The 13,064-nt window shown below is 28.4% G+C and overlaps 1 protein-coding gene across 1 annotated transcript; it reads right to left on the bottom strand.

The window, feature by feature from the left end:
• Positions 1-550: 550 nt before the first annotated feature.
• On the bottom strand, positions 551-1,521 carry LOC125825641 (ethylene-response factor C3-like). Its single transcript, XM_049504965.1, has one exon. It carries the CDS (start codon positions 1,459-1,461, stop codon positions 736-738), a length of 726 nt encoding a protein of 241 aa, XP_049360922.1. The 5' UTR covers positions 1,462-1,521; the 3' UTR covers positions 551-735.
• Between the last annotated feature and the right edge of the window lie 11,543 nt (positions 1,522-13,064).

The following is a 13,064-nucleotide window of genomic DNA, read 5'->3' on the forward strand; positions in this document are numbered from 1 at the left end:
TCTTTGTTAAATTCATACCAACTTGCCAATTTTTATTTGTCAACCTATACATATTGGAAATTAAAAGTCTATGTTCTTTATATGGGAATAGTTCAAAAAGTGTCATATTCAATTTAGGTTTGTTTATTTGGATTTACATGTGTTAAGAAGATCGTAGAAGTTGAAAAATGTTATACACAAAAAGCTCAATTTATTTTCACTATCCAAAATTTGACACGTTTTATTCGAGTCCAATATTACATCTGTCAATATGTGCATTCTTTTTTAATCAATCTGCTTGATTGGCTCGTGATAGGAAAAACCTTAATCACATGCACGTTAAAGAACTCCTTTCTAAGTATATAATATAATAAAACTAAATGTGTAATGCATGTCTGATCGATTTGTTTTAAAATGTTTCAGAATCCTGTCTCATCTTTTGTAGAATTACGCTATTATAGTGTTATCTTCCAGAAATATCTCATTTCAGACGTAGAAATTCTATTGTGAAGTTATTTTTTTAACTCTAGATTAAACACGAAAACAAGTGAATGAGAGTCGCTAAATATCTAGCAAAATCATTCGCTTAGAAACTTAAATACATCCATCACCAAATTTTTTACAATATAGTGCTCCAACTAAAGAACAAAGAGATGGAACCCTTCCCCCACCCCAGCCCACCCCCACCCCCACCCCAAGAAAAAAAGTAACAAAAATAAAATAATTAATAAACAAACCATGGATTAATCTTTGATTTTACCATGGACTAAAATAAGTTGCATCACAACTACTTTGGTCACTTGAACTACTACTTAAAAGTTGTTCCAAATAATCAGCCCCCAAATCTTCAAACACAACTACATTATTTACCATTTCCATTTTAACTTCCCTCACTACTTTACTACTACTACTACTTTTCTTGAAATTTGTGCTCCTTTTCCTCATTGAGTGGCGCTTTTTTAGCGCCACTACAGGGGAACAATCATCGTCTACGTGACATTTCATGTCAATGTCACGTAGCGACTCCCTAACTGTCTCCACTGGAAAATTCAAAATGGCAGAAGTACCCCTCATTGAAAACGCAGCTTGATCATAAGCTAACGCTGCATCCTCCGCGCTATCAAATGTCCCTAACCATACTCTAACACCATTTCTCGTAGAATCTCTTATCTCCGCTGCGAATTTCCCCCATGGACGCCTCCTAACACCTCGGTACGACTTCTCCTTCACGGGTTTTGCCTCAATCACCTCTGATTCTGAGCTGACTTCCTCTTCCTTAACACGATACGATGTAACTGTTTCTGATGTTGTTTCTTGAGCAGCGTTAAGAACTCCGAAGAGAAGCATCTCTTCGGAGTCGTTAACGTTGAAAGGGAGATAAGATTGTGTATTGAAATTGGACCATTCATATGAAGAATCTGAAGAATTTAAATCAGAATTCATTGCGTAGAAGAATTGAGATGAACAAGAAGAAGAATCCATTTATTTTTTTGAGAGAAAATAAATGCTCTGTTTTTTTTTTTTTTTTGGGATGCTCTGTTTTTTTTTGGGGGGGATGCTCTGTTTTTCGAAGTTATAGTCCAATACTAGGAGAATTAACTTTGGGCTTGGTTGGCCTTGTTTATATATATCCAAAAATTGAAATGGGTCCCACAAAGAAAATCTAAATGGACATGAAAATTTTATTAAATTATTTGTAGGTGGAGCCAAATATATATATATAAAATAGGGATACTCCTCCTTTCGTGCCAATTTATGTAGCATATTTCATTTTGTGAGTCGAACAATTTAAGTCTGATCGAGATTTTCGCATGAAATCTTCAAAAAATTTATATATATTTGTAAAGTAAAGAAAAAGTATTATAAGTCATAATAATTGACAATTCAAAATATTTAAAAGATATATGAAAAATTTACGGTTAAATTTGAATCTCAAAAATCGAAATGTGCCACATAAATTGAGATGTGAAACATTTATTCTTGATCAGACTTATCAAGTTTGAGCTCTGCATATGAAGTCGCCTTTGATAGGGAGTGTTTTACTTCCTAGAGTGGGACTTGTTGGTGCGAATCTGGATTAGTTGGTCTCTAAAGTGGGTATTGGATATCAAATGGATTTTTTTTAAAAAAAATATAATAATACGGGATTAGGGGGTAAAATAGGTAGTGCAAGAGAAAGGAAGGGTAAAATGGGGAAGTGAAAAAAGAACAGTGACCAAGGAGGATGTTTAGAGAATATTTTAATGTTTTGTTGTTAATTATTTTAATGACAAATTGCACCAATGGGCCAATAGCGCACGTGAGTCAAATCAATCAAGGCGGCCGAGTCAGACAGGGATCCAATGACGTCAGCAACTGGACGTTTCATTGACTTCACTTATTTTTATTTATTTAATTAATTACTATTTTTTAAAAATTATATTGGTGAAGAAAATAGGGGAAATAGTCTCAAGTATATATATGTGATCCCAATAAAATCCAGTTGAATCACCAAACTTAATTAATACTCCCTCCGTCTCATTTATGTGGCAATATTTGACCAGGCACGGAATTTAAGAAATAAATGAAGACTTTGAAATGTTTATCAAATTACTCTTTAAAAAGTAGACTTTTTTTTCTCTCTCCTCATAAATGTATTGGAATATTATTTTAAGATTAAGTGGGACCAACAAGGATAAAAGAGGAATTATACCTTTATAAACTTACCATATAAGGAAATGTGACATTCTTTTTGGGACTGACCAAAAAGGAAATGGTGCCACATAAAATGGGACAGAGGGAGTAAAAGTTTTTCTTTTAGGTATATAATAACAAATCAATAAATGTAAGGGTGATCGAGATTGGCTCGTGATAGGAAAAACCTTAGACACATGCTTTCTCGGTTGGATTCATTGTGTTAGATTTGTCTAGTACAATAGTTAATATCTCAGATGGTCACTCAAATTTAAATAGTTCACTTAGAAAGTCACTCAACTTTGAGTTGTTTACTTAGAAAATCACTCAACTTTGTTTTATAACTCAAAAGTCACTCAACTATTGATGTTTCACCTAAAAAGTGACCCAACTATTTATATTTCACTTAGAAAGGCACTCAATCAATTTAAATAATTCTTCATTAAATTTTATTTTAAACTATATTTAAAGAAATAATAAAATATCTATTTTAATAATCTTATTGAACCGCTCCAATTATTTAATTATAATTTTTCTGAAAAAACGTACAGTAGCAATTGACCCCCCAAAAAAACACTTTTGTTCTAGTAATTGTAAAACTAGAATTAAAATTGTTAAAAAATTATAAAAAAGAAAGGTTGGAATTGATAAGAAGTAAGAAAAAAAGGGACAGTAGCAATTTTCTACAATTTTTTTTAAAGAAAAGGTAAAAACAAAAACTATATTTCAACAAAATTCAATAAAAGAATTTAAATAAGCATTTTTTTTAATTTTTTTAAATAGTTCAATTATTTTTTGTAGTTTTACAAAATTTAATGAAAAATTATTTAAATTGATTGAGTGACTTTCTAAGTGAAACACCAATAGTTGAGTGATTTTCTAAGTGAATTATTCAAAGTTGATTGACCAACGAATTTTCTTGTCAATGGAAAAAAGAAAAAGAAATCTATGAACTTGAAGCACACGAAATGAACTCATGAATAGCTTAACAATATAATTTTAATTTAATATATTAAAAGATAGTGGATTGAAATTAACAAAATTATTCTTGGAACGAGTAGCTTTCGTTCGATTAATATATTTGTATCTGATATCTGATATCACTATTTTAAATTTTAAATTCAAAAAATTTAAATTCTAACTCCGTCTCGATGTTGGATTCAAAATTGACTAGGTGCAAAGGAAAAACAAACTCTTTATTTCGTCACTAACTGACTTGAAACTACAAACTTGTTTTCCAAGGATAGTTGAATTAATTGAGAACAGTATAAAATAAAGATTTTGACTGTTACTTCATTAATTTGACTATAAGCTCATTAATAAACTACTTTGGCCACATTTTATTTTGTATTTTTAGTTGACGTCTGATATATATATATTAAAATTTAATTAAATTTAGATTTATTAAGGACTCAAATTCAAAAATTTTGAAAATTCTATTATTCAACCACAATATATGTTAGTGCCACAAGAAAGTTCAACATGTAGATAATATATATTTAATTTTCTTGACCAGAAATTATATAAGGTACGTGCCTTGAGAAAAATATAACGCACGTTCCAAAATAAACCAATATATTGACTCATTTTTATTTAATTTTACATGAATGAGTTCGTCGAATTTTGCTGCAAAAGAAATTTCAATTTTAAAATTTTTCAAAGTAGAATATTCAAGAATTGTCTACCCTTTTTATTATTTTTCATTCTTTCTTTATGCGTTCCGTAATTTATTTATTTCTCTAATTTGATTGTTTATATTAAGGTTATTAGTAATTGAAAATGGGAAAATTTTGATGAGTCAATGCTGTAATAGTTATTCAATATATGGTTTAATTATATATAAATTGTATTTGGGAAAAAGGGGATTTTCTCCTTTGCCTAATAAATATGTTGACCACTATTTTGGATTTAAAAAAGTTCAATCTCTCTTGCTTCTAGAAAAGTCACACTTTCTGGTCGCTGCAAGATTTTTTTATTTTTTTATTTGGTGTCCGATATTTTTTTGGGTTCAAATTAACTTAATTTCGCCTCAAAATTTCCACTTTTCGGAAATAAAGCATTTCCTATCGAAAATTTACATATTTAGAACTTAAATTGAAGACTTCTAATTAAAAATAAAAATAATACTCAATTATCACTCCACCTCTATTTTTGATTGCGGAGATATACTTGAGTAGTATTAGTATAAGCTTTTGCACAACATTAGATTATAATTAATTATTCGTGTAAGAAAAAATAATTAATTTGATTAACGATATTGAATGACACTATCGGCATCAAGTTATGCTAAACAGCTGTGGAAAAAATTATACACCAAGAAATCAAAGAAATTAGTAATATTTAAGTATAATTTTTCGACGCCGAATAATTCATTTTTTCATCTCAGTAGAATAAATAATTCTTTCATATTCTTAGAGTAAATAATTCTTTCATAACATGATAAAAATAATCAATTCACTAGTACTCACTGCAGAATATTTCTTTTTATCTTCATTATTAATCATTACATATTATTTAATAAAAATTTCACCTTCCAAATTTAGAACTTTAGGAAATCTAGAACGTATATTTTTAAGTTAGCTGACACTCTCTGATAATGACAACCCACTTATCAGATTAAAGAAAAAAAATAGTAACTGACACGAATAATTAATAAATTATCGTGTCCTGTCTACCCGTTGTTACTACTATCGATTTTAATTAGTTTGTCTTATTTTAATAAAATCGATTTTTTTTTATTTTATTTTACTAATTTGATTTTAATTTCAACATTCCGCTTGATATGCTTAAAAAAATCACAAATTAAAGAATACTTTGATACGTTTTATATTTATTTTTAATTTGAAATTACAAGATTCAAATTTTCTTTTTTACTTTCTAGGATAAACTATTGGAAATATATATTATACGATCGGATCCACTAATAAGGAGTGCTAGATGACCACAACTCTCAAACATTCGTTGTTGATGATTCACTTTCACTATGAAAAAATTATGATGAAGTGTGATCATCTCATCTAAAAATTTAAATTGTTAAAAAGGACAAATTTTTATTATTTAATTATATTTTCAGCACGCTCCTTCACATGTGGGCCCGATTCTTTTTTCATGGGTCAAACACGTGAAAATTCTTTTTTTGATATGTGTGGCGGTGAGATTCGATCTCAGAACCTTTGTCTACTCTGATATCATGATGAAGTGTGTGATCATCTTATCTAAAAGCTTAAAAATTTCACATCGAAAAAGGGATAGAAACTTGGTCTCCATATATGGACTTGGACAATTCTCCCTTCATAAACTAGTTTTTGGAGTTGAGTTAGGCTCAAGATCCATCTATATATGGTATCAAACCCAAACTCATCCAGATTCTTTGTTCACAGATATTGAACCTCCATATTATAGTGTCCACGCTCTAGTTCACAAGGTCTGGACGTGCGGGGAGTGTTAAGAATTTCTACATAGAAAAATGGATGAGAATTCGGTCTTTATACATGGACTTGGACAATTCCCCTCATAACTCATAAATTAGCTTTTGAGTTTGAGTTAAGCCCAAAATCTATCTTTAAAAAAATTCAAAAGTCTCCTGGCTCGAATTTTCTTCACAAACAAATTGAAACGAAAGAAAGTTTACCTCACATGTCACATAATTACAATTAGAAAATACACATACTGTGGAAAAGAAGTCAAGTATACCTTCTTTTTTTTCCTAATTAGTTCAATGAATTATTTGATATTAAAAAGTTGGACACTGTTATTTTTATCTATGAAGTGAATCATCAAATTTCTAGTTGCGTGTTGTATCTTAATTTGATTTATTACACTACTTTAATTAATTCCTGGTCAGCATTTACATCCTTTATATATAGGATTCATGTGAACTTCTAATTTTTTCTTTCTAGCTAAGTCTAAAAATATGCCAAATCATGTTAGTTCACTAGCATGCCAAGCCATGGAAAATGACATTTTATGGAAATAGTCATGAATGGAGTATATTTTTTTTTCTTCAATTATTTTATATTTTATCATATATATATATATAGACATAGGCTGATACCAAAAATAGATCAAGGAAGTTTATTATATGTACATATTCAACAATTCTTTCAACAAATCTATAGGGTTTGAACTAATGTTATTGAATTCTGTCGAATTTATATTTTTCGTGATAATCTTCGCCTTAGGGCGGATCCAAGGCTTTTAGATACATGGTACCACGAAACCAATAGGTTTTCGATCATATCGTGTATATATGTTAACTCAATTGTCAATATAAATTAATTTTAGATTGCTATAAAAATTCATAAACTTCAAATTCTGAATCTGTCTTTATTTTCCCTAACGAATGCAACTTATTGAAAACGAGGTCATTCGAACTCAGTACATGTATTCAATATGGAAATATAGATTTACATGTGAGAATCCATTTAAATTTCACCAAACATTATATTTAAATTCAGAACTTTAAAAGACAGATGAATTCAATTTAAAATACCATCAAATTTAAATTTTGAATGCGTCCCTAAGTAAAAGAGAATATAGTAGGGTTCATTCACTCTTGACAAAATGACATTTGTCAATTTAAAACAGAAACAAAATGTGAAAAGGATATGGAAATTGAAATTGTCTAAATACAGACCCCCTTGAAATGTCACACCAAAAAAAAGTCATTGAAACTTGGATATTGTTGAGAGGTTTGAAAGTCCTCCCAAAAGAAAGGATACTGCACATTGATATTGACCTTTCCATCAAGAGTTAATAATAATTCCCACTTGGCTACTATAATCTTTAATTCTTCTTGGCAATTTCTAGGAAACCTATTTTTATTTATTTTTTTCTTTAGTGCTACTATTGATATTATTCTATTTTGTGAGACATATTATGCTCTTTTTTTTGGTCTATATAATATGTTTCCACTTTTTAGGAATTATTTAACCAATAGTGAAAGTGGATGTTTGTCTGATTTTGTATTCTGGATCCTGGTATTTTTAGGATTAATTTGGCCAATAGTGAAAATGTTGAGTTTTTATTGAGATTAATGATTCAGTTGACAAAAGATTAAGTAAAAGGGTCCATAATATATACCCATACAAGTATAAGGATTCATTAAATTATTTCGCTTACTATTTATATCGTTTTTAAGTTAATACTACAATAATCAATAAGAATAACATATTCATTATATATAGTCTCACAAATGAAATCTGTAAAGAATAATATGTACACAGATTTACTTCTACCTTGTAAACAACATGAAAAGTACTAAATTTAACATTTTCAATACATATATGTATTCAATACTAAATTTAATATTCTCAAATACCCACCATATAATTTTAAATATTACAATTGTATCAATATCGAAAACTTTAAATATTAAATTCAAAAAATTTAAATCATAGATCCACTTTTACTGTATATGTATTAGGAGTAATATTTAGTAATTTTGTATGATTGTCATATCAACCTAAAAAATATCAAGTTCAAAGCAAACAATTGAGAATGATGAACATCATATTGTAGACATTGAAATTTTATTAGATTCTACAACACGTGTTTAATTTTAATTAGACTTTACAAGACGTGTTCAATTTGAACTAGGATTCTTGAAGGCTAATGATCAACCCTAAATCTTAGTTCATACCTATATAAAGGTTATTATATTTTCTTTGAAGAGACATCTTAAATATAAACTATTTGGATATTCATAAAGATATCAAAATATGATAAGACTCACTTCTAGGAGATCCACAAACAGAACGGAGAAATCTTGACGAATAAAATTATTCTTCTTATTTATTTTTTGATTGCAGTATATATATTTTCATACTTGAAAAAAGTTGTTTCAAAACACATACAATATCTCTTCACAACATCTGCATTAGTCGATATGTATAGTAAAACACTCAATATTTAACAAAATTATACTTCAATAATAACATATCCAGTAAAATTATACAATAAAATTTAGAGAAAATGATGTATACACAATCTTATCCCTAACTTATAAAGATAGAGAAATCGTTTCTTATTAGTAAAATATACAAAGAACCTGCATTCAATTACAAAAATTGATCAAGCAGACAAATAACGTTAAGAAACTTAAGTAAGAGTATACAAAAACTTCAATGTCAAGATTTATATTTCTACATTATTGAATATTGATGGATTTAATTTCTTATGTTTGGTCAAAAGTTATTGATGTTTAGTCCCTCAACCTTGCAAAAATACAATAGAAGCCACTTTCATAATATTTCAGGCTTCTCTAAACCGCTTGATTTATTTTTATATTTTTAAAAATAATTGTCTTTCTCTTTCTTACATTTATTATCAACGTGTTATTAATTTATGATATAGTTTTCTTCGAAAATATTGTCACGTACCCAAATTCCAACTCGTAGTACTCGTGTGCAAAAATACTTTAATGTATATTAGTAGCATGTCTTATTTTTAAAATTATAAATTTTATTGTATAAATATTTTTTTTTTTGAGTGATTGATTTATATTAGGGAAAAAAGTATTAATTATCTATACAATTTCAACTCTTTTCATTTATGAGAGGATAGAATCTCACTATACCTTTGCTACACTTTAAAATTGAAACATGACATTCGACAAAATTAGAACGATACAAAGAAAATTAGTACTACTCTTGCACAAGAATAACATACACATATATAGAGAAATGGTCTTGAACATTATCAAGAAATCATGGTTTAATGTTCAAAACATAACCTACAAGGCATTATGCCACAAAATTCCAATTGTATTTCTGTAGTCTTAGAAAAATAGTATAATATTGATATTGACATAAACAAAATAATAGTAAAAAAAGTGATTATCATAAATAATTTTGTATCGTGGTAAGCCATCACCTTGAAAGTGTTTTGGCATGATAACAAGAGTGCAACTGTTGTGGTTGATCACTTCTCAAGGTTAGACACACGCAACTGGGGAGAGTGGGGCAAGCACACTAAGCATTCATTTTTTGCTAGCTTTTTACGAAAAAGTTATTTTCCTAATCGATGAGAGACTTTTGTCTTTTACCGAAAATAAGAAAGTGAGAGGAAAAAGGACACACAAAAATTTATTTTTTCGTTCCATTATCAAAACAAAAGAGCATAGACTATAAGAGGAAATATTCCAACAAATAATCTTTTAATCACATTATACTATATTTTAATGGAAAAAGTGTTTAATATATATACACTTTACCCTCATTATAAAAGTGACTCATATATACTCTTACTATTACACAAATGATTCACATATATTCGTAAATTATAAGAATAAATCAATGAAACAAAACAAAACTTGATATAATAAATTTGGCATTAGTAACTTAATAAGGAAAGTTTAATTTGTCATTCTAAAAAAGTCCACACAAGCCTGTTAGTGAATTAAATACATGAAGAGACTCCTAAACCACCAACTAATTATTTGTGTGATTAATTAGGTAGAAATAATTAATTCCTATAACTTTCATATCAATTAATTCAAATATAAGTATTCGCATTAAGCTCAAGTTGAATAATCTTTTTTTTTTGGTCAATTTAATATTTTATAGGAAGCTAATTCGAAACTTCTCTTTATACTTGCCCTTGCTTTAGGAATCTCAAAAGTGATGAGAAAATTCTATATTTAAAGTATATGATATATAGCATTCCGAATTAATTAGTTAATTAATTAAGTGTTCAACAATGTATAATAGAGAAGTATTGAAAATATCTATGAACTTGACGCAAATTATTAGTTTCATTCTTGACAGCCTTAAAAACACCCACCTACTTGATTAACTAAATTTAGATACACTCTCGATCTGTCACATGATATAGCAAGTAGTCTCAAATTTTTGTTGGAGCATGTGGCTCGCAATAAAAAGTAGAGAGAAGTATTCAGAACACTCCTAAACTTAACGAGAATTTAGGGGTGTATTTCACTCGTATTGCAAGATCGGAGATGTATTTAAGTTCAGTTAGTTAAGTAAATAGGTGTTTTTCATGCTGTCAATAGTTCGAAAATGAAACTAATAATTCACCCTAAATTTAGGGTGTTTTCAATACTTCTCTCATATTTATATAGAGCTTAATTTTCAATAATATTGAGATAGATTTTCAATAATATTGAGAATGACATTGCATAAAAAGAATTTATACGGCTAAATTTTCTTGGTGGAATATAACTTAATTATTCTAGGTGGAATATAGCTATACCCACGAAGGAAAATCAAAACTACATTCTTTTTTATGATTCTCTAATAAACAAGGAACCAATAACAAAAAAGGAAAAAAAGAAAAGAGAAGTAAATAAATATATATCCACAGTCCACCCTTTTCAATTCAATACCGTTCAGAGTGATTTTTGAGTTATAAAATAAAATAGAGTGATTTTTACGTTATAAAATATAATTAAGTGATTATTTAAGTAAAATATTTAGTGTTGAGTGACTATCTGAAATATTAACTATTTTAATTATTGATCATCAATTAAGATGAGAATATATATTAATTAATTAATTATAACAATGTTTCTATGAAAATAGTTTACATAGTTATATTCATGTATTTGAAGTAACCATCCCATTTTTCTAAAAGAAAAAATAAACTTCAAGTTCTATCTACAATGTTAGTTTTTGGGAAAAGAGTCTGAAAAATATTTTAACTTTGACCAAAATTATTGTTACGATATCAAACTTAATGGATGACCTTTTACCCTCTGCACTATTTAATAGTGTATTTTAAAGGTATATATGTGTCCACGTGGACACATTACTATTTATAATTATGTAATATTTATAATGTCCACGTGGACACATATATACCTTTAAATACACTATTAAATAGTGCAGGAGGGTAAAAGGTCATTTCCAAAGTTTAATATCGTTACAACAATTTCAATCAAAGTTTGAATATATTTCAGACATTTTTCCCTTAATTTTTTTTCTTTAACTCCCATATGAGTTTTGCCAAATAGAAAGACTTAATGTGAAATTTTTTTAAAAGAAAGGAAAAATAAATGATAAATCTTGAAATTCACAACCAAAGTTTTTTTTAAAAAAAAATTAACTTCATGCTGGCCCATCCATTTAATATATAAGGTAAATATAAAATTACTATTCAATTTGTTTCAATTATTTATCTTTTTTTAAAATATATCTGTTTTTCATAAATATCTCTTTTTAACGATTCAATTCTAGCTTTTTACATTACATGTTTAAAATTATAAATTTAAAAAATATTTTAATACATTCAACAAAAAATATATTTTTCGAGACGTATAAATTAAAACGAAGGAAATATTAGTTACTACTTCATTACAAAATCCGTTAAAAAATAGCGCCGCCAGATAACGATAACTGACAACAATATAATAAAGGGTAAAACAAAAAATGACACAAAAAGTCATGATTATGAAGAAATGTTAAGTTTGGTTAGGCAAAGATAAGATGGCAACAGATTCATGGTACATAGTCGATAACTATAATGTTTTTTTTCCACGTATATTATTATTATTTATAATTACTTGTACTACTATATTTATTTTGGTCCCCATTTTAGTGGTCAACACTTGTAACAAGTTGCTATTGTTGTTATCATAGTTTTAAAGTAACACTAACTTACTAGGGTCACTTTCAATTTTTTTTAATTATGACAATTTGATTTCATTTTTACACTTGCTTTTGAAGTTTTGGATTTGGTCCTTTCTATATTATATGAATCTTGAGTAAGCTTGGTTATAGTTGTAGAAAAGTAGCCACACTTTGGATGTGTTCGGCCAGAAGGAAAATAAGTTTATTAAAATGATGAATTTGACCTTCTTAATAAAAGTAGAAAAAATAGGTTTGTGACATCTTATATATTGATTATGTTTGTTCTCCTTATTCTCATCTTCACCCTCACGCCCTCGGAGTTTCCACCCCCACACCCAAGGACGGAGCCACATGCATGTCAGGATGTCCAATTGGATACCCTTCGTTGGAAAAAATATCATAAATACAAGTAAATTGGTATAGTAAGTGATTAAATAGCATATTTTGGAGATCCTTGACAAAATAGGCTATTGTAGCCCAACGGTTTCAAACCCCTTGAATGAATATAAGATGTCTTGAATGAGCCAGTGCTTGCATGTTCGAATCTCACTATTAGTAATCTTTTTCCACTTTTAAAAAAGAGCTTTTATTGTGCAATTTCTGGCACCTTTCGTGAAATTCCTGGCTCCGCCACTGTCGGGCCACACCTCTACCCTACCATCACCTTCATAGTATTCCTTTTTAAAAAGAGCTTTTGTTTTGCAATTTCTGGCACCCTTTGTGGAATTCCTGGCTATGCCATTGCGGCCACACCTCTACCATACCATCACCTTCCATAGTATTTTTCTAGATTATATAATAATGTTTTAAATTATATTTTGCTTA

Source organism: Solanum verrucosum, unplaced genomic scaffold (genome assembly GCF_900185275.1).
Source record: "Solanum verrucosum unplaced genomic scaffold, falcon-dt-bn FXZP01000298.1, whole genome shotgun sequence".
NCBI classification, from domain to species: domain Eukaryota; kingdom Viridiplantae; phylum Streptophyta; class Magnoliopsida; order Solanales; family Solanaceae; genus Solanum; species Solanum verrucosum.